Source organism: Microtus ochrogaster, unplaced genomic scaffold (assembly GCF_000317375.1).
Source record: "Microtus ochrogaster isolate Prairie Vole_2 unplaced genomic scaffold, MicOch1.0 UNK16, whole genome shotgun sequence".
In the NCBI taxonomy this organism is placed as follows: Eukaryota; Metazoa; Chordata; class Mammalia; order Rodentia; family Cricetidae; genus Microtus; species Microtus ochrogaster.
In genome coordinates this window covers 2,757,263-2,783,776 of record NW_004949114.1, presented here as the reverse complement: position 1 = coordinate 2,783,776, position 26,514 = coordinate 2,757,263, and the positions used below count along the sequence as shown (strand labels likewise).

General features: G+C 42.0%; 2 protein-coding genes across 6 annotated transcripts in view; one reads left to right on the top strand and one right to left on the bottom strand.

The window, feature by feature from the left end:
* Ash1l (ASH1 like histone lysine methyltransferase) overlaps positions 1–20,786 on the bottom strand; it is a 162,722-nt gene extending 141,936 nt beyond the window's left edge. For 3 of the 5 annotated variants that reach the window (XR_003378742.1, XM_013353765.2, XM_026789219.1), the window contains exons 1-2: positions 20,161–20,423; positions 1,245–1,764 (exon numbers count right to left, since the gene is read on the bottom strand). Coding sequence is in view for 4 of the 5 variants with exons in the window: in XM_013353765.2 (XP_013209219.1) it covers positions 1,245–1,664 (420 nt within the window). In the remaining variant the exon portion in view is untranslated. Of the gene's footprint in view, positions 1–1,244; positions 1,765–20,160; positions 20,424–20,536; positions 20,658–20,713 lie in introns of those variants that run through there. The other 2 variants (XM_005367130.3, XM_013353766.2) reach the window with 2 other exon arrangements.
* A 220-nt stretch (positions 20,787–21,006) lies between these two features.
* Positions 21,007–26,514, top strand: part of Dap3 (death associated protein 3) — a 30,978-nt gene continuing 25,470 nt past the window's right edge. The window contains exon 1 of the mRNA XM_026789222.1: positions 21,007–21,228. Within this exon, the coding sequence (XP_026645023.1) occupies positions 21,226–21,228 (3 nt within the window). The 5' untranslated portion in view covers positions 21,007–21,225. The remainder of the gene's footprint in view (positions 21,229–26,514) is intronic.

Below are 26,514 nucleotides of genomic sequence, written 5' to 3'. Positions count from 1 at the left end.
GTGTGTGTGTGTGTGTGTGTGTGTGTGTGTATATATATATATATATATATACCAACACTAAATAATGTAACTAAAACTTCTGGTCAAAAGACTGTCACACAGATTGCTACTGTTATTAGACAGAGCAAAGTTAAGAAAAATCAGTCATGGGCCTGGACAATGGCTCAGTAGTTAAGAGAACAGGCTGTTCTTCCACTGGACCTGAGTTTAGTTCCCAGTATTCACATGGAGAATCACAGCTGTCTGTTAAGTTCAATTCTAGGCAATTCCTCACCTTAATCTGACCTTTATGAAACCAGGTATGAGTACATTGAAAAGAGACATGCAAGCAAAATACCAATGTACCTCAAATTATTTATTTTGAGATAATGTCTCACTATGTAGCTGATTGGTCTGGAACTCCCCATGTAGACCAAGCTGGCCTCAAACTCAGAGATTCACCTGCTGCTGCCTCCCAAATACTTGAAGCAAGATGCATTACCCTTGCTACCAAGCCCACATTAAATCCATGTTTTTAAAGAAGAATAATTAATCATTATGTTTGGTTTTCTGTTTGTTGCTCTGAGTCAGGATCTGCACAGGTTTCCACAGAAGCAGTGAACCTTAGGAGAAACAGCAACATCAACACCCTGTACAACAACTGTCACTTCACAAACGCTCTCCTGCTGTAGGTAAATCACATCCTTTCAGCCATGTTAAAAGAGAAGTGCTATGATAATTTGTTTTATCTGAGCCTCAATTTATTTGTTATTAATATGTTCATTCTTTCATTATTGGAAATAGAAAGACAAGATTCAAATCTGTATGTCTTAAATATAATCGCCATTTTTCCCCATTGTTACACTGGGAGCAACAATCTGATCTGGTTTACACAAATTAGCCCCATTTATCATGTTATAATTTTACAAGTAAAAATCCAGGGACAACCAGACATTTGTACCTGTAAGACGGCTCAGCCGCTAAGTACACTTGTCTTGAAAGCCTGCCCAGAGTTCAATCCCTAGAAACCATGTGAAGATGGAAAAAACTGACACCAAAGTTGTCCTCTGACCTTTAGATGCATGAAATGGCATTCACTAGACACATTCATACACACAAAAATTTAAATATAGACACAATTATGTTGTTATACTTTACCATCCTTTATAGCCTATTTAGAAATAGCTAAAGAGTAGTGCAAACAAAGATTGATAGAGAAATCCAAGTACTGACAATGACCATGTGCAGTTGGAAAGTTCACTCACCCATTTTGAAGGGCAGTGGTCACTCTTCTCATCTGTCATCTTCCCACTTTTAAGTGCTCTCCTTGAGTGCTTGATGGTTGTTTTTATGGCAGGCCGACACACATAGTTCTCCAAGTTTTTTGGAGGCTTTTTAGTTCTCTTAGCCTGAAGGCCAATTTTCAGTTTTAAGTTTCCCTCTGAGAAGTTTGTTTCTTTCACTGAAAACTGTTGCTGTGCATCAGTCAAACCATCATCTTTTCCTACTTCACTGTTCCTTTCTCGATTCCGCTTGCGCGGATCCTCTTCTTCTTTCGTGTTACTCTCTATTTCTACTTCTCTCTTGCTGGCCAGAGTGCCAGTATTGATGGTAGAAGGACTCTTCCTTGAAAATCCTTCGGAATCAGAACCCAATCCTAACATAGCAGTATTCCTAGAGTCCATCACAAGTGTGTTATTGCCAAGGAATCTTATAAAATTTTTACAGAACACTGTTCCATAAAAAAATACGGTTTTCCAAAACTTGCGACCAGCATCTCTTTCCCTGCAGGATAGATCATAACAAAAATTTATCAGAAAATAAACAATAATTAATATAAGGAGCAATAAGGACAACAGGATAAGCACCAAAAAAAATCTGTTAAATCAAAATGTAGTTTAGAATATATGCACATTATTTACTTGTGAATTCACTTAAAAATTTCGAATTTCTTTTTCTTGTTCTGTAGATGTGAATAAGCTATAAGACTGTGGCACAAATCAGACTTTAAGAATCACCATTCCAGCAGAGCATGGAAGCACATTCCTAGATCACAGCACTTAAGGGGCCAAGATAAGAGGATATAAAATATGAAGCCAGTCACAGGGAGATCTCTCTCTTCAGTGTACATGCGTGTGTATGTATCTGTGTGTATGTGTGCATCTTGCTTTTTGACAAAGAATCTCATGTAGCCCAGGCTGGTCTTGTACTTGGTAATGAAGAGGATCTTAATCTGACCCTGCTGCTTCCAGCCTCCAAGTGCTAAGATGACACGTGAACACCTGTCTTGAGATTGTAGCCGTTAAAGTGATGCAAGTCTTTAAGACTAGCATGATGGAGGGCTACACAGAGAAATCTTGTCTAGAAAAAGCCAAAACAAAACATAAAAATCATTATAAACAAGCTAAGAAGCTTCTGCAACTGATGTCCAAATACAAATACAACACAGAAATAACTGTGTATTTTGAATCCGATTCTCCTTTCTTCACCTCCAAGACAGGGTCTGCCTGTAAACCTCAAATTCCTCCTTCCTCAGTCTCCAGAATGCTAGAATTAAAAAAAAAAAAAATCAGCACCATTATGCCTGTCACAAGACTTTAATTTTAAAGGAATATATTTTCTACATTTTTTAACAAAATCCATTTTTATAAAAAAAAAAAATAAAGAATTATTTTACTGGCTTTATGTTGGTTTCAAACATTTCATTTTAAAAACTGTCAGGATTATAGATGGAGAGACAGGGAGCCTTGATCTGCTGACCTACCTCACTGCTTCCCCTTATTTTGAGTTAGAGCTTCTCACAGAACCTCACACTCACCAATCTAGCTAGGCTAACTGGCCAATGAACTGAAAAGATCCACCCGTCCCCGCCCCTCTCCCACCCCAGGAATTACAGCTCAGCTTCTGTAAGTGCTAGGGATAGGACCTCAAGTCCTCATGCTTGTGCACCAAACACTCACCCATCTCCCCAGCCCTAATTCATTATTCTTAATATATCCCATTATTAATTTAACAAATATTTTCTGAGGGCCTCAAAATTATCTTGAGACCCATATGACACAGTAAGATATAGTTACCAGTAAAACAAATACTGCATCACACACTTTAACTTAGAAAGGAAACAAACAACTTATCATATAAATACAGTTATAATGTAAAAGTGTAATAAAAAATGTGTTAGTTATTATGGCATATTATGTAAAGGAACAGGAAAAAGATGTTACCAAAGTAAATAGTATGTATGTGAAAATTCCCTAATGATGACGATGACTGAGGGAGAAGGAGCACAAAATGAAACTGGGAAGACAACAGAAACTGCTTACAAACTGTCTCGTTACAAACTGTCTCTTAAGGATCTGGATAATCCTAGTGCACAAACATGCAAGCATGCAAAACACCAATAACACATAAAATAAATAAGTATTTCAAAGAAATAGTTCAATAAGTGTATTAAACTTTAGGTACCTGTGAAACATTTAAGTGTACCAAGCAAACTTCTAGAAATAGATGCATAAAATACACTGTACACACAGAGCATTGCTTTAACCAAACACATACAGAAAACTTAACGTTATTAAGTTGTCTTTGTTTTGAACTTGATAAAGGCAATTAACAAATTTAAAATTGCTACATTAGTATATATTTTAAAATATACAGTGCTCAATAAAAATATATTTGTCAAGTAAAATATTTAAGTTGCTACATTGTAGAATTAACAATGATTACCCATATTACCCTTAAGACAATTTGATCTTATTTCTATGAGAAGGTTGACTTTATTTCTTGAAATAATGTCTCCCTACTCACAATGTAGTCCTGGATGACCTGCAATCTGTAACAATCTTCCTGTTTCCACCTCCAATGTTACTGACAGGTCACTTTCACTAAGGAACTTACTTGTTTTTTGTTGTCAGAAACCTTGAAGCCTAGGATAGCCTTAAACTCAATGCAATCTTTATGCTTCCATCTCTCCAGTGCCAAGATTAAAGGTATAAACCACACCCAGTTTATGATAAATTTGTGTTTTCTTCTATAGACTTCATTAAGCAAAACTCGTGACTGCAATTATTCCCTTTGTCAACATTAAAACGCAGATACAAATGAACGAAGACTTTAAAACTCAATATGCACATAGTACATGATTTATATAAAGTACCCTAGGTTTTATTTTCTCCTACAAAGATCTTTTTAAATTTATGTGTCTCTGTTGGTCTATGTGTGTGTAAACACCCATATGTGTGGGAATGCCTGTAGAGGCCAGAAGACAACATGAGATCCACCGGAACCTACTTTCACATGGGTGCTGAGAACTGAACTCTGGTCCTACACAAGAGCGGCAGTGTTCTAACCATTTATTCATCTCTCCAGCTTCCTCTTTAAAATTCTTGTAGATGGTCAATACAATTTACTAGGATACAGGATACAACAAGTTAGGTGAATAATCCTGTACTTAAGGGAGGAGACAGGTGTAAGCCAGGCAGAACATTAAGTGTCAAACTCCTGAGGAAGAAATATTTTGATTACGTTTGAGAAACATATAGGAAAACTTTGCCTTCCATTTCTTGAACAGAGTCTGAAAAGAGATAGAAGATGAGAAGAGATGGAAACAGAAAGATGCTGTAAATTTGAGGCCAGCCTGGACTATACAATGAGCTGAAGGCAAGCCTAAATAAAGTTACAGTGTAAAACTGTACCTTAAAAACCACCATTATTTAGCTAGGCAGTGGTGGTGCACACCTTTAATCCCAATACTCAGAACAGAGGCAGGTAGAGATTGAAGCCAGCCTGGTTTAAATAATGAGTTCCTGGATAGCCAGGGCTATGCAGAGGGACCCTGCCTCAACCAAAACCCAAACAAAAAACCCACCCTACCACTGATTAAATAAAAAAAAAAAAACACCTTTATATAAGTATGTATGTCTGTGTACCACATACATGCCTGGTACCCAGAGAGGCCAGAAAGTGGTCCCCTGGAACTGGAGTTACAGTGTGAGCCATTATGTGGGTGCTGGTAATCAAATGTGGGTACTCTGGAAGAGCAGCCCATACTCTCAACCACTGTGCCATCCCTCCATCCCTTCAGTCTCAAAGAGAAGACCACCTCTCTCTCTTTCTTTCTCTCTCCCTCTCCCCTCACTGCACACCTCTGATATTTAGAGGTAGAGATTCTTTGTTTAGGCCTGGCTGTCCTGAAACTCACTGTGTAAACCAGACTGGCCTTGAACTCCAGAGATTGATTGCCCCTGCCTCCAGAGTGTTTGTATTAGGAGTTGTGCACAACCATACTCGGCAAAACATTTCATTTACAACAACTTGCCTAATAATTTGCGATCATTCCTGACTCCCTTCTATCTCTCAATCTTTCTATATGCATTCCATCAGCAAATGTCAGTTTCATTCTCAAAACATGCAGTCATTTCTCACTACTTCAATAACTACTATATAAGAATTACTTTGCTCTGTCTGTCAAAAGTAGTAGTGTTTTTAATAATTTGATATACTACAGAACATTCAAATCTGGGCCAATAAAGATGGCTCAGCATGTAAAAAAGGCAGCTGATACTCAAGACAGATGACCTGAGTTTGATCTCTGGAACAAGGATCTCTGAAAGAACAGAAAGTCATGGAACCCATGAGAACTATAACTGAGCACTTAACCTCTCAAGTATGCACACAATAATAAAAATTTTAAAAACAAATAAATAAAATCCGTTATCAAATGGCAATGACTATGCTTATTAATTTTATCAAACAAACCCAAAAAAGTTGAAACTCCCTGAAATACATACTGCAGTATTATCTGGTAGTCAATAAAATGACAAGTTTTAATTTTTATTTCATTTATCTTTTTGTATATGTGCAATGTATACACAAAGGTGTGTGGGTCTGTCTCTTTCCTCTTTCTACCTTATTCCTTTGAGAATTTGTGTCTGTGTAGGGTGGAAGACAACTTTAGGGAATTAGTGCTGTAGGTCCCAGAAATCATACTCAGATTCGTAACAAGCCATCTCACAAGCCTACATAAAAAGAAACAAAACTGAAAAAAAACAGAATCTCAGTGTGTGTCCTTAGCTGCCGTAGAACTTGCTATGTATGTTGACCTTGAATTCACAGAGATTCACCTGCCTCTGTCTCAGCTTCCAGGATGCCAGAATTAAAGGCATGTACCACCAAGTCTATCTCACTAGCTCACCAAAATTCACCCCCAAAATAAGGCGAGTAATAGATGACAGTTGACACCCTGTTTTCATCATTATACAATGTGCACATACTGAAATAATCAGTCTATATGCAATTATGTCAACAGAAAATAAATGATGTGACAGAGAGGAAGGAAACAATGACACGCTATCAATGTCTACAAACTTCTAGGATGCTAAGCTTCCCTCTTACCTCTCTAGTAGTCAATTCTAAGTCTTACTTGCTGGTTTGACTTGGGTCTACCAGCTCTTTGAATATTGGTAGCCCTTGGAGCCCTTTTCTACTTTAAATTCTGAGTATTAAATTACACGGTATATGACTTTTAAAATGCAGACTCAACAGAGCCTGTTCAATATTTTTGCAAAGCCCATTCCTCCTTTCATCTCTTTAACTGTATTCAATCTCTGAATACAGCTGCTCAAGTCAGAAACCTGGCAATCATCCTGAATTTTTTAACTATCCCCAACTTTCAACCTAATCTGACACCAAAATTCACCAATAACTGACTGATTATACCCCATCGTTTTCAATTCCACTACTACCGATGTTTAAAAACTTTTTTTTTTTTTTTTTTGCCTAGAACACAGAAAAAAACTTCTAATTTCTTGACCTGGTACACGATAAGTCTGTATTCTGTCAATTATGTTTTAAATAAATGCTGATTGACCAGTAGCCAGGCAAGAAGTATAGGTGGGACAACCAGACAGGAAGTAGAGGTGGGGCAATGAGAAGAGGAGTATTCTGGGAAGAAGGAAGCTCTTTCTGCAGTCCTGTTCAGACATCGAAGAAGGAAGATGTGACCTGCCCCACCGAAAAAAGTACTGAGCCATGTGGCTAACATAGATAAGAATAATGGGTTAATATAAGTTATAAGAGTTAATAAGAAGCCTGGGCTAATGTAATGGGCCAATCAGTTTATAACTTATTAGACCTCAGTGTGATTTTCTTTGGGGCTTACAGGCTGTGGGAACTGGGCAGGACAGAAACCCCAGCAAGCAGGCCCTCATGTTACATTGGCCTATCTATCTTGTTTTCCCTTTAGGTTTAAATTATAGCCAAAAAAAAAAAAAAAAAAAAGTTCTAGAAAATGCCATTTGTATACTTAAAACTATACTTTTTTGAACTCTCCTTTCAGGGTGAGGGCTGGAGAGACAGCTCAGTGGTTTTATTGTGAGCAGGAGAGATGGCTTAAGGGTTAGGAGCACTGGCTGCTCTTCCAGAGAACCCGGGTTCAATTCCCAGCATCCACATGGCAGCTCACAGCTGTCTATAACTCCAGTTCAGGGGGATCGGACACGTTTCAGGGCCAATGCATATAAAATAAAGTTAAATAAATTAAAAAGAAATCTTTCAGATATAAAAGCTCTCAACCCCAAATGTAACTAATAATATGCTCAGCAGCGCGGTAGAGTATTTTTATTACACACTGTGTAGAGGGAGCATGTACAAGCTCAAAATCAGATCCAGGACACTTTTAAATTTTCCTGTGCAAGCACGGGTTGTTGTCAGCGCTCGTGTGCTTGTTGAAAAGTGCACAAGATGGCACTTTACAGATCATCAGTGTTTATTTTGGTTGTAACTGCTCTTCTATATGGAGACTCAATGTTTCTCACTGTGCTGGTAATAGAGCAAGAGTCAATAAAAACCCCCCCAAAAAAAAAAACAAATTCTGGTAACACCTATGGTATTTGTGTTCTACATATCTTTTTCCTTCCATCAGAACATATACTTACTCTTTGTGTGGCACTTTCTTCCAATCTCTGCCCAGATTGCTTCTGCTCCCAATCAATCAAAAGCCTTAGGAATCAAATGCAGGGAATCAGGCCTGGTGACAAGCATCCTTACCCACTCAGCAATCTTGCTGTCCTCTAATATTCCATTTCTATAAAAGTTTTCTGTGGAAGAACTGAAACCCTCACTCACTGACAATAGCAATGTAAAATGGTGTTGGGAGTGTTTGGTAGCTCTTCAAAGGTTAAGCAATTGCCATATGACCCTGACAATATCACTCTTAGATACATACCCAAGACAAATGAAAATAGACACACACACAAATGTTTAGAGCAGCTTTATCAGATGGGTAGAGTCTGCCTACAATACCAACATCTATAGAGCAGAGGCAGGAGGGTCACTGAGTTCCAGAATGACTTGGTCTAGCATTAAGCAAGTTCTAAGTCCTAGATCAGCCAGCACAACATGGTGAGATACTGTGCCCAAGGGAGGAAAAAAGAGGACTGGAGAGATGACTCAGTGGTTAAAAGCAGTTGTTGCTCTTGCAGAGGATCCAGGTTTGGGTCCCAGCACCCACATGATGGTTCACAACCATCTCTAATTTCAGTTCCAGGGGATCTAAAGGCCTCTTCCAACTCCACATGCACACACACATGCAAGCAAACACTCATACATATAAAAATAAAGGAAATATATTTTGAAAGTAATTTTAAAGTTCTATCCTCTAGACCCATACAATGAAAGGAGAGAAATGACTCTGACAATGTTCATCTCTCACGCATACACACACATAATAAAAATGCAAGACAATATCTGTACATGACAGCAATTCAATATCAACACTTGGGAGGCAGAAGTAGGTATGAAGAACTGAGCTACACGACACCTTGTACCAGTGAAACTAAAACAGGCAGATATGCCAGGCATGGTAGCCCATGTCTTGAATTCCCAGCACTCAGGAGGCAGAGGCAGGTGGATCTCTGAGTTTGAGGCCAGCCTGGTTCACAGAGTGAGTTCCAGGACAGCCAGGGCTACACAGAGAAACTCCACTTGTTGTTGTTTTTAGGGGTTGGAGGGTGACGACAAAAATCCAGGCAGATATATAGAAAAGAAATTTGCAGTTACTGCTAGAGCAAAGGGAGAATATGTGAGATAGGGAAGGACTGCTAATAGATACTGTGATGAAATATTTTTAAATAATATTATACATAATGACTAAGCAGTCATATAACCATGTGGCTGTATTAAAAGCCATTCATTTGTACATTTCAGTTAATTTGCATTGATCCTCCTGCCTGCCCCTGGGTATTAGGATTAGACTTGTGTACCATCATGCCTGACACTTCCCACAGGGAATACCTTTCCTCTCCCCACCTTGGACAAAAGCACCATGCTGTACTGTAACACATTGGTTAACAGGACTCTTGAACTGTAAAATTCTTGAAGGAAAAAAATTGTCTTTTCTTTACCCCTAAGCTCAATGTTATTTAAAAAAAAAAAAAAATCTGATGGATCAAACTTAAGTAACTTCATGGAAGGAAGTCTTTTCCCACTTTGTACAGAAGCAAAATATGAAAGGCCTGTATGGTAGTGCACACCTTTAATCCCAGGACTCAGGAGGCAAAGGAAGGCAGATCTCACAGAGATCCAAGCCAGCAAGAGCTACAAATGGAGACCCTGTCTCAAAGTAAATATAAATAAATTCAACTAAAGGTTTGAGGGGTACTAGAAGATTCCTCAGCAATTGTTGGTCTTGCAGAGGAATTGGGTTTTCAGTTCCCAGCACTGACATGGTGGCTCACAACCATCTGAACTCCAATTCCAGGGGATCAGACCCCCCTTTTCTGATCTCCATGGACACTAGGCACACACATACATGCAAGCAAAATACTCAATATACGTAAAATAACTTTTTCATAGCAGAATACAGGAGCAGGGACATAGCTCAGTGAATAAGAGCAATTGCTGCAGGCACCAAGATTTGAGTTTGAATGTAAAAGCCAGACATGGCTATCTGTACCTCAACGCTGGGATGGAGAGAGACAGGCAGATATTAGGGCTCACTGGCCAGGCAGTCTAGCTGAAACGACAAGCTTCTGGTTCAGTGGGAGACCCTGTCTCAAGTGAATAAGATAGGCTGAAAGATACGTTGCTTCCTCCTTTGGCCTTCACATCCTCATACACATGCAAAACACACACACACACACAATGAGGTAAGTATTACTCCTGTACAAGTCCTTTTCAATTAGTAGATTCCATATTGCAAACGGATAATTTATTTGATATGATACTGCATATTGACCTAAGTGGTTATTCACTTGGGAGAAAACAAAGTCAGATGCATTTTTTATGTCCTTTAAAACAAACAGGCTAGGAGAGATGAGTACTGACTTCTCTTCTAGAGGACCATACAAGTACCCATCTGGCAGCTCACAAGCATCTGAACCCCAGTTCCAGGGGATCATCCCAACATTCTCTCCTGGCCTCCAGGAACCAGACACTCATGTGGTGCACAGACATACATGCAAGCCAAGCACCCATATTTATAAAATAAAAATTTAATAATTTTAACTTTAAAGTACTTGCCTAAGTATAACCAAAGACCTGAGGGCTCAACCTCTAACACTGAAAGTGTTGGTAGGACAGCAAGATGGAAAATGTATAACTTTTCTCAAAGATCACACAAGCAAGTAAAACATAGTTCTTAGCTGTACAGAAGGGACCCTGTTTTGTTAACCTGTTTCTCAGTTGTCTCTCACATACACATGGTCCAACGTGGAGAGAGAGGAAAAGAATTAAATACCTGGAGTGTCTCAGACATGGCAGTATACAGTTCTAATAACAGAAGCAGGAGGACTGGTACAAGTTAAAGACTAGCCCAGTCTATATAGCCAGTCCCCAGGCTAGTCAGGTGTACACAGTAAGAACCAATCAGAAAAGACTATCTGTGAGGAGAAAGAAAAACTAAGGGAGACAGATTCCCTAGAACAGAAGTTATAGACAGTTGTGAATCACAACCAATCATCTCTGCAGCTCATTGAGAAAAAAACTTTTGAGTAACTCAGCAGTCTTGTGCAACAATGCTTGTTAGGATTACATTTCATTTATGGTGCAGGGGTGGGCATGCACATGCAACATCATGCATATGGATACCAGAGGACAACTGAAGGAGCTAGTTCTCTCCTGTCACCATGAGAGCAGGTATCTATCAATCCAAAAGAAGGCATCAGATGACCTGGACTGAAGGGTTGTGAGATGTCCAATGTGGGAGCTGCAATCAAATGCAGCTCCTCTGCTACGGCACTATGAGCTCTTAACCACTGAGTCACTTTTCTGACACACACACACGCACATCTTAGTTTTTATTTGATTTGAGACAGGCTCTCTATACAGATATGGCTTTGAACTCACAAAGGTCTGTTTGCTTGTGCCTCCCAAAGGCCTATGCCATAACACCCAGTTACTTTTTAGGTTTTTTTTTGTTTGTTTGTTTTTTGGTTTTTTGAGACAGGGTTTCTCTGTGGCTTTGGAGCCTGTCCTAGAACTAGCTCTGTAGACCAGGCTGGTCTCGAACTCACAGAGATCTGCCTGCCTCTGCCTCCCGAGTGCTGGGATTAAAGGCGTGCGCCACCATCGCCCGGCACTTTTTAGTTTTTTTAAAGATTTACTTTAATTATATGTGTGTGTGCTTTTTCTTCATGCATGTCTAGGCACCATCTGTGTACAGCACATGAAGAGGTCAGAAGAGAGTGTCTGATGCCTGGTGCGGTGAGCTGCTGTGTTGGGGGCGGGGAGGGGGATGACGACAGGGATGACTGGGAATCTAACCTTGGTCCTCTGAAAGAGCAGTAAGTACTCATAAGCACTAAGACATCTCTCCAGTTCCCACTTATGGCTTTTTTTTAACAGTAATAAATCAACAATGTAAACTTTGGAATTGTATATGACATGATCTAACAATTAACTGGCTTTTTTTCTGGGGGGGAGGGGGAGGCTATCATGCTGTAGCTCTGGCTGTCCTGGAACTCAGTAGACCAGGCTGGCTTCAAACTAGAAGATCTGCCTACACCTGCCTCCCAAGTGCTGGGATTAGAGGCGTGTGCCCTTAAACCTAGCACAATGAACTGACTTTAAAAATTATTTTTAACTCATAGAAGGTGCATCTAAGAAATACTTGCTAATGTGAACAAAAGCTTTACCTTGTTCTATAATTACTTGATTTTCTTCCTTAAAATTAAACATATACACACATAAATAAATAGCTTAAGTTTCTTCAAAAAAGCAATTGTTCATTATTATTTATCTCTTTCTGCATCTAAACATTAACCTCCCAACCTGTTATCATTTAGTTGGATCTTCTCTGAAAACATATACTAATATTCACCCAGTGGTTATTCTATATGATTGACTCAAGCCCTTTGAGACCTATTTTTCAAATATCAATTATTCATTTCTTCTTTTCAAAGACAATCTTTTAAATTTCTTGCAATTGCCCTATTGGGCTTAGTCAGGAAATATTTAAACTCTGGAGTTTTCACTTTCAGCAGAAATGAATTAGGAAGTCCACCATTTACACTAAGAAGCCAAAACAAAACTAATTTAGAATTGATACACTGTCCTCCTTAAAACAAACAAAACTGAGACTAGGTATAAAATACAGAAAAAAGAATAAAATGCAGAGCCAAAGATTAAGTCAACAACTCATGCCTTATTTACTATGGAACTAAACATGCGATATGAACAGAAGATAGAAACCACAGTTATGAAGATGGCTCAGAGGGTAAATAAAGGCCCTTGAAGCTAACTAAGCCTGATAACACTTTAAGAGAACAGACTTCTGAAAGTTGTCCTCTGAATTCCACATGTGTGTGAGCATGCACACAAAAATACACACTAAATTCTTATAAAGAAAGAAAACTATGAAATATTAACTGTTGGTGGAACTGGCAATCATCTCCACTATAGCATAACTGCCAGCCATTTTAGTGGGAAGTATATTTAACAATCACTTGAGGTCAGGAACACCAAACCCCCTGAGCAAAATGGCAAGATCCCGTCTTAAAAAAAACAAAAACTAGGCTAAGTATGATGATAATCCCAGCATTCCGGAGGTTGAGGCTGAAGGATCAAGTTTAAGACAAAACGTAAGTTAAATAGGCAAGTCTGAACTAAGAATGAGACCCAAATAAATAAATTTAGGCAAATGAACAAATTCTACTTTAAGGATAAAATGTCAGTTTTCTGAAACATCTTCTCACTCAAGGGCAGCATTCACTTTCATTTTCTTGCTTTTGTTTACCATGGGTTGTAAGGTAGGTAACAAAACCAAAAGTACCAACTCCCCAAGTACCCATACATAGTGCTCACAATCAGATTTTCAAAATCAAAACAATGTGTTTCATTCTTGTAAATAGCAAGTTACCTTAAGACTGAACTATTCAGCTCTCATTCAACGTCTCCAATGCCAACTCATTTTTCTGTGTAATTGGATTCCACTAGAAAATGGTTTTTAACATCTTGTCAGTATGACTAAAACAATAAAAAAGTATCAACATATTATTTGTCACTTGCGAATGTGATAAAGCTAACACGCTTTTCTGATTAATCAGCAAACATCTAAGAGCAGTCATGTGAATTTCTATTCACCTCAGTTTTTTTCTTAGATGGTAGAGAATTCCCTATTGACAAAATAGAAGTAACTGGAATAAGTGATTTAATTCCAACTATCATCAGATAGAATATTTAAGAGTTATAATAACCTATCTATGGAGAATGATTTTCAATATAAGGATGAAAGAGTAGAGGGCAGGAGAGATGGCTGTAGTTAAGAGCACTGGCTGCTCTTCCCAAGGACTTGAGTTCAGTTCCCCAGTACCCACAAGTACTACAGAGTTATCTCTAACTCCAATTCCAGGGGATTGGACAATACTTCTGGCTTACACAGGCACACAATATAAAAGTAATAAGGACTACACACAAGTAAAACATCCATACACATAAAACTTTTCTTAAAATTAAAAAATATTCTAGTGTGGTGGTGCATACCTTTAATCGCAGCACCCAGGAGGTAGAGGCAGGCAGATCTCTGTGAGTTGAAGAACAGCCTGGTCTATGGAGTGAGTTCTGGGACAGTTAAGGCTATTACACAGACAAACCCTGTTTTGAAAAACAACAACAAAAGAACAAGAGGGAGGGAGGGAGGAAAAAAGATTTCTGAGGCAAGTATGGTGGCACATGCCTAAAATTCCAGCATTTGGAAGATCAGGAGTTCTAAGTTTCAGGCCAACCCCAGTTACATGAGACCCTATCTACAAAATAAACAAATCTAAAACATGGGATATAACATTTGTAAGTACCAAGATGACCAATAAGTAGAGAGGCTAATACCTTCATAAAAAGAAAGAGAAACAGGAGTGGGAAAGTAGCTCAGCTGATAAAGCACTTACTTTGCAAGCATGAAACCCTGTGTCTGACCCCAGTACCAGTGTAAAAACTGCCAGGTGTGGGGTCTGCTTGTGACCTCAGTGCTAGGGATATATGGCAAGAGCTAGTGGGTTCCTGGAGCTACCAGCTAGCCAGTCAGCCTCACCTACTACTCAGCTAGCAGTAGGTGAAAGACAAGATAGACAGCGACTGAGAAGGAATGATACTTGAAGTTGTCCTTGGACTTCCACACACCAGAACACACCGATACAGGCGCTCATATACACCTGTCCACATAACGAAACATAAACAAGTAACAGCTACTCTGAGAACAATTATAAGAACTAGCAGCATAAGTCAAAACAAAATTATAAGCTACTACAACGAACACTGCCCTTTTCTGTGGAAGTGACACAGGAGACCTTACACAAGATCACATTAAAGCTCTACGGTGCCTTTAAAATACTCAGACTGGGGATGGAAAGAGCTTAGCAATAAAGAGCACTTGCTGCTCTTGTAGAGGACCACAGTTTAGATGCCAGCACCAGATTGAATGGTTTATATACATCTATAACTCCAACTCCAGGGGGATCTGATAACCCTCTTCACCCTTTTCTGGCTTCTCTCTCTCTCTTTCTCTCTCTCTCCCCCTTCCCCCCCCTTCCCCCCTCTTCCTCCCCTTCTCTCTCTCTCTCTCTCTCTCTCTCTCTCTCTCTCTCTCTCTCTCTCTCCCCCCCTCTTCCTCCCTCCCAACAAGTGGCAGCTTCCACCTAAACACTTAGAATAAAGCCAATGGAACTAACTGCTGATACTGTAAAGCCAATACCCTGCAAGATATTTGGAAGTTCTGCTATGTACTGTGTAAGACACAATGTAAAAACAGGACACGATCCTTTTCTATTACTGTTTTGTTTTGCTTTGCTTTGTTTGAAACAGGGTCTTGTCTGGGTCCTTTCTCATTACTGCACCTTAAGAAACTTAAACCATTTTTGTGTGTGTGTGATTTTAAGTATTTATTTTGTTTTTGAGATAAGATCTCGATATGCTGATGCTGCCTAGGTTGACCTCAAACTCAAGGTAAGCTTAAGTGATCCTCCTGTGTAGCTCATGGTGGCTCAGGTCTCTTAATTCCAGGACCTAGGAGGCAAAAGCAAGACGACTTGCATAAATTTGAGGCTAATCTGAGCTACACTGTGAATCCCAGGATACTGCTTCCTCCAAAATTAATTTTGAAGTATCTGAAACATATAAGGGGCAAAGCACGTATAAACACACACACACACACACACAGCATATAAAATGGGTGAAATAACACCACGGACACACCCATTAGGCATTGGAGAAAATATTAAACTTTTCACAAATACATAGCTCTTCTTTCCGGTAGCTTTACAAAGGCCATTCCAATACAAAATCAGAGACGGGATGGAGAGCCAGTCCAACACTTGTAGAGCACTTGTTGCTCTTACAGAGGACTCTGGTTCCTTCTCAGCAATCACAGAGTAACCAATCCGGATCCAAGGCCCTCTTCTCATCTCATGGACGCCAGAACACACACAGTATACATGCATATATACAGGCTAAGCACTCATATACATAAAATAACACAAATCTAAAAACAGACAAAATACTTTTCCTAAGATCCTACAGTCTATTCTGTTAAAATGCCTTCTCCAAAGTAAGTCTTTCTGAATCCTCTGTTCCTTTAAAAGTACTCTAATTATTTTTAATTTTTAATTTCACAGAGAGTCAACAAATGATTTCTCAATTTTATATCCAAAAGTATTTTTGCCTTTATATACACCCCCAAAATGGCATCAAGACCTTTTTATACCAGAAAAATATAGTAATGCCATCCTGGGATCAAAAAACCAGAGCATGCTAGGCCTGGTAACAAACATACCACAATGTTTGCTTTCTTACATCAAATGCATGTGGTTTTTTTTGTTTTGTTTTGTTTTTAAGACACAGTCTCACTATATTCGGGTCTAACTACACTCCTACACTCAACAGACAAAGCTGCCTTTGAACTCAAGAAGATTCACCTGCTACCGCCTCCCAAATATTGGGATTAAAGGCATGCTCCACCACACCCAGCATGAAGGCATTTAAAAACAAAAACAAAAAACATTACTTTTCATACATGTGTGTGTGCACCTAGATGAGTTTATGTGCCCCACATTCATCCAAGAGCTGGCAGAGGCCAGAAGAAAGTGCTGAGTTCCCTGAAGCTACAGTTAAGGGCAATTGTGTAGCGCCATGAGTACTGAGAACCAAACCTGGTCTTTTGCAAGACCAGGAAGTGCCCTTAATTGACAAGCTATTTCCCTCAGCCACTGAAAACACTTTTAAATATATAACCTTACATATAATCCACACAGTTTTTTAGCTTCCTAAGAATAGACAGCAACATAATTGAGTAAACACATTTGTTTCAAAAGCCTGCACCCGATCTGATCCCAAACTATGCAAAGATGGAGGAGACAACAACTCCACAGAGTTGACTTCGGACACCCTTATGTACTATGGCAAGCACACCCACCCACACATAAAAATAAAACTTTAATTAAAATAATAAATGCTATTAAAACCCTTTGCAATTAAGTTGCAAATTTCAATTTCTCCTTCTAGTCTGGAGAGTCATCAACATTATGCAAGTCATAAATTCAACTGGAATAAAATCTCTAGAACAGCAGAGACTACGTATTATTCATCATAAGTGCTCTTCATGTAGAAGTAATGAAACATACAAACTAAACTAACAAAAATAACGAAACTAAACAAACAAAAAAGAATGGGGGGGAAAGAACTTTGAATTATCAGTCTCAACACACAATGAGAATATAAAGGTGTTGCAAAACAAGCCAAACAAACAGAACTCACAGTTGTCTACCAACTACAGAAATACATTTTGAGCAGACAAATCCTTTTTTTCTTTTGGTTTTATTGAGAACACCTCACTCTACCACCTAAGTTGGCTTAGAACTCACTACACAGGCCAGGCTGGCCTTGAACTCATATTATTAATCTTCCTGCCTAGTTTTCTCTAACTGCATGAAGCCTGTCTTAAAGGCAAATGTAAGCCCTGACCCTAAAGTTCTCCTGGTGGTCACACGCAAAAACAAAATTCATGTGGAAACTAGGTGTCTCAAAACCAGAGCAAACACCGGTTCTATCTCATTACAACTTAAGTTCCTCAAAGTAAACACATACTAGATGGGTGAAGCGGTGGTGCACGACTTTAGCCTTTAATCTCAGCACTCGGGAGGCAGAGACAGGCGGATCTCTATGAGTTTGAGGTCAGCCTGGTCTACACATCGAGTTTCAGGACAGAAAGGGCCACACAGTAAGATACTGACTCAGAAAAATCAAAAGTATATACATAATTCATGTGTAAATTATATATAAAACAATCTAAGCACCATTAATCTAGATTAAGAAACAAACTAATAAGACTTGAATTAGTTCAAATATTCTTTCCTCATATTCATAGAGGGGATCCTTACTACAAAATTAGCCCTTCGAAGAATTCCTATAGTCCAGCCAAGAAGTTCCAATATCCAAAAGGCACATATCAATAATTCAGATTCCAAAAACAGTTTACTCATAAACGCCAAAAGAAACTGCCGAAGAAGCCAGGCAAGTTGGCTCATGCCTGTAATCCCCAGAAGGCTGTGGCAGGAAGATTACAATCCTCAAATTTGAGGCCAGCCAGTTTGAGCTACAGAGAGCGAGCCCTGTTTCAAAAAGACGACAAAAGGAAAATGTTAAGATAAAGTCTGTCACAACACACCATCCTGCTGGGTGAACGCACTCTTGTATCCTTCTACAGTAAAGTGAGCAACCAAAATTCCTTCTAAATTAAATGGGCATTAAAATTTTTTTAAAAGATGTGTGTGTGCACGCGTGCATGTGCGTGCACACCAAGGCTATATGCAGACGCTAAAAGAGGGTAGCAATACCTTGGAGCTGGAGCTACAGGCGGTTGTGAGCCACCTGAAGTGGGTGCTGGGAACTGAACTTGGGTCCTCTGGAAGAACAAGTATATGCTCTTAACCGCTAAGCCACCTCTCCAGCCCCTTGTCTTGTTTCCTAAGATAAGGTCTCTTGTAACCCAGGCTGACTTTAAACTTACTATGAAGCATAGGCTGGGTTCAAACTCATGATCTTCCTGCCTCAGCTTCCAGAATGCTGGGATTACAGGTGTGAGCCACCACACTCAGACTGAATAGGCTTTTAATGAAGGTTTCATGGTTTCAATTCCACATGGATTCACTTGTTCTCTCAATAGGCTGACAACTCCCCTCATATGCACCCCAAGCTATTACACAAGCTAATCAACAGATAGCGGTTATTCTTACCCCAAGACAGGGATCGATTATTAAGTATCCAATAATTTTGTTGTTGTTCATTGAGACAAAGAAGATCCTTTCTCTTGTAGATATAAAGCTAAGCTGCCCAGATGGCAGTGTGGCTCAGTGGTAGAAAGCTTGCTAGCAGGTTTAATGCCTTGGGTTTAATCAAACAGATGCACCCCCCCCAAAAAAAAAAACCCAACCAACAACAAACAACAGCCACACAAGTACAAATTTGGCTGTGAAAGCATTTCAGTTATCAAACATACACACTAAAGGCTCTGCTTGCTGTGTGAACACAAAACAGTTAAAATACCTATTTGATAGGTCAGACAGGCAAGGACAGTATATATTCCACACATTTTGGCACTTTAGGCTCTCACAAGCATAATCTAACCATATGCCTCCTTTCCAGATACACTTATATTTGCCAATAACAATCTCCTGAGGCACTATGATATGGACAATACATTACTAAGCTAATAATCAAAATATCTTGTAGTCCCAACTTTGCCACTAACTTAACATGTGACCTTGGAAGAGTACCTCTTCACGCCCCAAATTCCTACTTTCCTATCATTTTCAGAGCTCTAGGATTGCAGAGAAACGAAAGCATTCTGAGTATAAAAACCTTATGCTAACATAAGCACTACTATAGATCCACATGGCCTTATTCTCGGCCTGATCACTCTGAGGGTGATGTTCTGGGCTTTCATTATTTACACAACTGACTATTCAAAAACACAAGCTACGTCAAGTTTCCTCCCTCCCTGGTCCTAAGAAGCATGTTGTATTATCTAGTAGGCAAAAGTACGTGTACACTATCGACCTCGAGGACATGTCCCACCATTTGTTTTTAAAAGGAAACTCCATTGCACTTCCACAAATGCAGACACCTCCTGAGCACTTTCCATCTTTGCACACACACACATAAACACAGCAGCTATAATCAACAGACCGTCTGGTCTTGAAGACCGAAAACATTTCTTTCCAAAGTAACCAGTGACATTTATTTATTAAACTTATTAACAGATCAGTATGTCATGTCTGCACATAGTTCCGCCTTTAGAGAACACCACAGTCTCGTACAGGTAAACTACCCTCTGAAGATCATCTCCCTGGCCACTTCTGTCCCTTAAACTGACAGACATAAACTGGATCTTGAGAGATGCTCCAATCAGGCCTACTACAAAACTAACCTGTCAGGGGCACAGCCGACTCCGCCTCCACTCACTTACTTTCCCCGTCCCCCTCCCCCAAACGAAGCGCCCGCCGGTCAGGGACACCCCGCCACCCCGCCTAGAGGGACTTCCCGGTGAGCTCAGGATCCCTTTCCCTCCTCTCCCCTCCCCCATCCGCACCCCGCTCTCCCGGAGGTCCAGGTCCGGGAGGTGACAGTGGATCCCGGGCAGCCAAGGAGAGAGAGAGAGTACTTGGGCCTTCAAAGGCCTGCTCGCACCGCACTACTCACCGTGCGAGGCCGAGAGCGCCGAGCGCAGGCAAGTGGGAAGAGGGGGTGGCAGCCTGGCGCCTCGGCTTCTCCGGGTCCACGCCGTAACCCTCCCGCTGTCAGGAGGCGGCCAGCGGGTAAGCGGGCCGGCGGAAACGCCAGAGGAGAAGCCAAAGGCGTAGGTCGGGAAGGGGAAACCGAGGAAAGGCGGGTCCGGCAACCGAGACCGGGATCGTCTCCCCCTCCGCAAAGCGAAACCAAAATGGCGGCGGGAGCGGCGGCGGCGGCGGCGGCAGCGGCTCTAGGGAGGGAGGGAGCGAGCGAAGGGCGCCTTGTGCCCCCCCCCCGCCTCCCACTCCTCCCTCCGCGCGCTCTCCCCGCCGTGCCCCCCCCTCACCCGTCTCCGGACGCGCAGCGCGCACGCCCGCCGGCAAGCTTCCGAGTGTGTCTGGACTGGGCGCGAGCTGCGCCCCCCAGCCGCTGCCTCCCGCCGCCCCGAGCCGGCAACACCGACGCGCTCGCTCCGGGCCGCCCGCTCGCGCGCTCCCGGCGCCCGCTCGGCCCTCACGCGTACCTTCGGCGGCGCGAGCCCGAGCCTCCTCCGCCTCCTCCTCCTCCGCCTCCTCCTCGGCTAGCCTCCCTCCCTTCCCCGCCCCCACGGCTACCAACGGCAGCCACGGCCGCCGCCGCCTTCGCCCCCACCCCTCGAGCGTGCGCCTCCCACAATCCCCCCCGCGGGACGTTCCACTGCGCGCGACTGCCGGGGCAAGGGAGAAGAGGCCTGGCCACGGCGGGTGCGGCTTGCCACGGCGACGGGACTCGCTGGCGTAGCGAGCGAAGAGACCTGGGGACCGACCTCCTGGGACGGGCCGCCGCCGCGCCGAGGCTTGCTGCCCGCTTCTGGCCGCAGGGCGGGCGGCGCGGTGCCCCTCCGCTGGGCTGTGGTTGGAGCCGTGGCGACTGCGCGCTGGGTAGCTTCCTGCCACACGCCGGGAGTTGGCTTCACAGTCGCGGGACGGGAACCTCGGATCGGTCTGCTGGCTCTGTGTTCCGGGCACCGCAGCGGGAGTCCTGGTGCTGGACTCGATGGTGAGGGGACTGAGCCGCACAGGGGATGCGGTGATGGAGGGAAAGGAGCGTGTACCCGAACCGCTCCGAGGTTAGGAGTGAGGCCAGCGGAGTAAGCGACCCTCAGGAGGGGGGCATCCTGTAGACCCAGGGCTGCGGACCTGGGAGGAAGAACTGGCGCGGAAGGTCTGTTTTTATGTTAACGCAATTTAACGTAAGAGTTCGAAAGGGTGCCTAGCCTCAACGGTGTTTGTGTGCTCTTTGCACACTTCTCAAAGATTACACACACTCGTTTTTCAGCAGAATATCTCATACGACTCCTGTGAAAGGATTGTTCGGACCCGTGTTGAGACTGTAGAAACCATACACTTGGAATTTGTTTCTGGACTTGATCTTTTGTGGCCTTCGAGTTATTTTTCTAAGTTACTTACGGGAAACTGGGCGGAAAAGTTAGCTAACCCCAAAATATGCCTCCAGGGTTGCAGTATGAATTAATGAGATAATGTATATAAAGTAGAATTAGCTCCGAGGCACGGGGAAAAGGCAGAATATTATCGTTCCCATTTACAGTGCTGTTGATGTTGATAAGACTTGTAGGTGTAATTGGTAGTTTGTGTTATGTTCAAATTGTTAAACAAGGTCTATGGCATTCCTTGACTGCTAATATCTGTTTCTCAAAACTGCTCTGACATTTGATGACTGAATTCAGAACTATGGAATGTTAAAACCCCAATGTTTGGTTTACCAAATTTTAGTATCCCACAAAAAGCAAAACAATTTTTTTTTTTTTTTTTTTTTTTGGTTTTTCGAGACAGGGTTTCTCTGTGGTTTTGGAGCCTGTCCTGGAACTAGCTCTTGTAGACCAGGCTGGTCTCGAACTCCCAGAGATCCGCCTGCCTCAGCCTCCCGAGTGCTGGGATTAAAGGCGTGCGCCACCACCGCCCGGCTACAAAACAAAATTTTTGAGGAACAAGCTATTTCACTTTCCCTTCTTATATCTGGAAATTCCTGCCTTTGTGATTTGGGAGAAGTTTAAATACTACTATATTCCATTCATCTCCAAGACCCATCCAATGAAAATTCAAACGGTCTTTTTGGGGGTGGGCATTAGGGTATCTTTAGAGTGTCTTTTGAGACAGTCTCTTTAGCCCTGACTTGCCTGGGACTCTGACTGTCTTCTGTCTTAGGCTTCCTGGTGTTTGGATTACAGGCATGAGTCCACGCCTGGCTTTCAGATGACCTAACATTCCCCCATTACCTGTATGGGTCAGGATTTGTCTTCATGTTTTCTTCTTTGAGTTAAAAAAAAAATCAGCTTTAATTACCTTGCTGTGTAATTAACTTTTGCTAACCAAGCTCTAGCTGATTAATGGAGCCAAGCTAGATTTGCATTCATCTTTCTTTAATAGCTTCATGTATGCAACTTTGTATGGGCGTGTGCTTGCATGCGTGCACACTGACTTCTTACAAGTTTTCAAGTAAATGCAAATGTTAAAATCAGTGTCAGCTACTCAAGTACTAGAACCAGCCACGCTAAAGACTGTGATCTCAACACTTAGGAAGTGGAGGCAGGAGCATCACAACTTCAAGGTCATCCACAGCTATACAGCAAGGTTTTGGCCAGCCTGGGTTAGGTGAGACTGTTTCCGAATAGCAGCAAAGGATGGAGGGAGGGAGTGAAAGAAAGTGCAAGATTGAAAAGCATAGATAGAATCCATACTGGAAGAACACGTATTCCTGTTTAATCCTTATAGCAACACTTTGAGATAATCTTATCTTCATTTTCAAGTAAAGAAGCTTGAACCCACAGAAAGCTGTAACTTGATCTTTAGACTGTAGTTGCCTGTCTCTTAAAAACATAACTTTTCCCTATGCCCAGCTACCTTCATAGTAAGATTTATTTTATTATTATTTTGTGTGTATAGGTGTTTTGCCTGCATGTATGTGGGGGAGGGAGGCATTCATGTACAATAATCCCAGAAGCAAGAAAGGGTGTTGGATTGTGAACCACCATGTGGGTGCAGGGGATGGAGCCTGGATTCTCTGGGAAAGCAGCAGCGTTCTTGACTGCTGAGCTTAGCAGTCAAGCTCCAGCCCCCGTAGTAAATTTTCTTAGCAGCTGCATAAGTCTGAAAGCCTTTTAAGTGTTCATTTGTATTGCGTATTGCAAATATAGAAAATTTTGTGCTTTGATGATGCACTTAAATCCCACTGTAGTCTGTAACAAGTCTTTCTTGCCAGGCGGTGGTGGCACACGCCTTTAATCCCAGCACTCGGGAGGCAGAGGCAGGCGGATCTCTGGGAGTTCGAGACCAGCCTGGTCTACAAGAGCTAGTTCCAGGACAGGCTCCAAAACCACAGAGAAACCCTGTCTCGAAAAAAAAAAAAAAAAAAAAAAAAAAACAAAACAAAACAAGTCTTTCTCTGTTCCACTAGCCAGTCCCAAGTAATGACACAGAGACTTCCTATTCATTATGAAAGTTCAGCCTATAGCTTAGGCTTGTCCCACTAGCTCTTCTAACTTAAATTAACCCATATTTTACAATCTATGTTCTATCATGTGGCTTTTTACCTTTCTTTCATTCTGTACCTCTGACTTGTTCTGCCTCTCCTGGCATCTCCTCTGCTTGCCTGGACCCATCCCCAGTTCCTTTCTTCGCCCAGAAGTCCCACCTCTTCTCCCTGCCTAACTGTTAGCCGCATAGGTTTCTATTAAACCAATCACAGTGGCGCAGTCTTTACACAGGGTAGTCAATACCTCACAACAGTGACTGGTCTTTTACCCTCAGGTTCAATGCTGTAATGGAATTGACTTCTCTTTCAACCTCCACCTTAGTATTTTCGGGGGGAATGGGCAGTTTGGCTTGTTTTGCTTTGAGTTTTTTGTTTTGATGATGCTACAAATGAAACCCAGGGTCTTAGAATTGCTAAACAAGCATGGAACTACTGAGCGACCCCCAAACCAAAACCAAAACACCACATTTAATTTGGTCACCAGTGTATGCAATGCACTCTGAAATGGTTTCTGAATTCCAGTAACTTTCAATAAGTACACCAATTTATGTATGCATGTCAGCTAAGTAGAGGCAAGTAAAATAATATTCTGGCTTTTTTTGTGTATTCCTGAGAACCTACCAGAAACAATAGAGTGTTCACTAAAACGCACCTCGTTGATTGGGTGGTGGTGGCGCTATACAGAGAACCCCTGGGTGGAGGAGGGCACCCCATGGAATGGATGGATCTTCAGCTATTGAACTGGCAGAGATAAGAGTGACTGGGCTGAGACGGCTCAGTGGGTGAAGGCGCGTGCTACGAAAGGCTGGTGACATTAGTCGATCCCTATAATCTGTGTTACGGAGGAAAGGACTGTTTCCACAGAGTTGTCCTCTGAGATCCACTCAAACCCACACATACATGCACACAAAAAATAAAGGGGTTTGTTGTTGTTGTTTGCTTTTTAACATACATAAACCAGGCATGGTGGCACATGCCCTTAATCCCAGATTTGGGAGGCAGAGTCTGATCGATTTCTGAGTCCCAGACTAGCCAAGCCTATCTATGAGGTCCTGTCTCAAAAGCAAAAATAGACAACCTACAACAATAACCACCCAAGAACAACAATGATAGGATGGACAGAATAATTTCCCACATAATATGATTCTGCTAGATTATGTAATAAATCTATATATCACATAAAAAATGATGTGATAAATAAAAAACTACAAATAAGATTGTGGCTGCTCATCAGAGACACAGAAAACTCCAAATCGCAATGATGTAATGTGAGCAAAATGAAGTTGCAGATTTCAAAAATGGGAGAGATCCATGAGCAAGGCAGCCTGTAGGCACTGGGAAGGGAAGGTAAAGTAATGACAAGGGCTGTCTGGAGCCTGTGGAATGGCAGCCCTGCCCCGATTCTAATTTGTCAGTATGATTTTATTTTCTGCTTATCTGGTTGTTTTGAGATGAGGTCTCACTGTGAAGCAGCAGGTACCTGGACCTTGCTGTGTAGAGCAGGCTGCCTTGAATTTACAAAGTACTGGCTCGAAGCCATGCATCACCACACCTAGCCGTCCTTATAATTATTTGAAATGATTGAAAATGTAATTTGGAGCCAGGCATAGTGCCTCACACTTGTAATCCCAGCATTTGGAAGGCTGAGGCAGGAGGATTGCCAAGAATTCAGGACCAGTCTGCACCCAATATGAAACCCTGCCTATGAATACATCAAGCAAACAAGCAAGCTGGGCGTGTTTTTCATTAGAGCCTTGGTCTGACACACACAAGGACCTGAGCCAATCCCTGACATTATTACTGTACAAGCCAAAACAAAACATAGTTTACTATAGGATGATTGAGACAGGGTCTCAAGTAGTGTAGGTTAACCTTGAACTTGCCTCCACCTCTCAGGTGCCTGTTTTACGCAGTGCTGGAGAGGGAATCTAGGACTCTGTTCTTGGTGAGGAAGCATTGTACAAGCTGAGCTACTTCCCAGCCCTTGGTGCGACTTGGTGGTTTTTGTTTGTTTTTTGGTTTGGCTGGGGGGGGGGGGTAGAGCTTGGTTTTGGTTTTTGAGACAGGGTATCTCTCAGTACCTCAGGCTAACATGGAACTCACATTGTAGCCCAGGCCAGTGCTGATCTCACAGCAGTACTCCTGTGGCCGAGTCTGTCCTGGAACTCGCTCTGTAAACCAGGCTGGTCTCGGACTCACAGAGTTCCGCCTGTCTCTGCTTCCCAAGTTAAAGGTCTGTGCCACTATGGCCCAGCTTAATGAAGACTTTGTAAAGACCAAGAGAATTAAGTAGAAGAGGTAACACATTAGACAGAGCTATGCTTCAGCCTGTGAGTGGTGAAGGGTTTGTCCATGGGCTTGAACCCACACTCCGAGCTACAGCCCTGCCCCATAGCAGCTGCCTCCACCCTAACCTGCAGTGGTGCTGATGCTGCTCTGCAGTAAAGGGATTCTCAGCTGGATAAGTCTGGGTTGCGGTTTAAAGGGAAGTCTCTTAGCAGCACAGTGGCACAAACCTGCTGATCTGGTACTTGGGAGATAGAGGCCATCTTTGGCTACATAGCAAGTTTGAAGCTAGCCTGAGCTATATGAGACTATGCCTCAAAATAAGAAAGGGAGCAAGGAAATAAAATCAAGGGTCTTTATTACAGTTTTCCCTAAGAATTTTGATATATATTTTAAATTTATCAAAAGTTAATGAGTGGCCGGGCGGTGGTGGCGCACGCCTTTAATCCCAGCACTCGGGAGGCAGAGGCAGGTGGATCTCTGTGAGTTCAAGACCAGCCTGGTCTA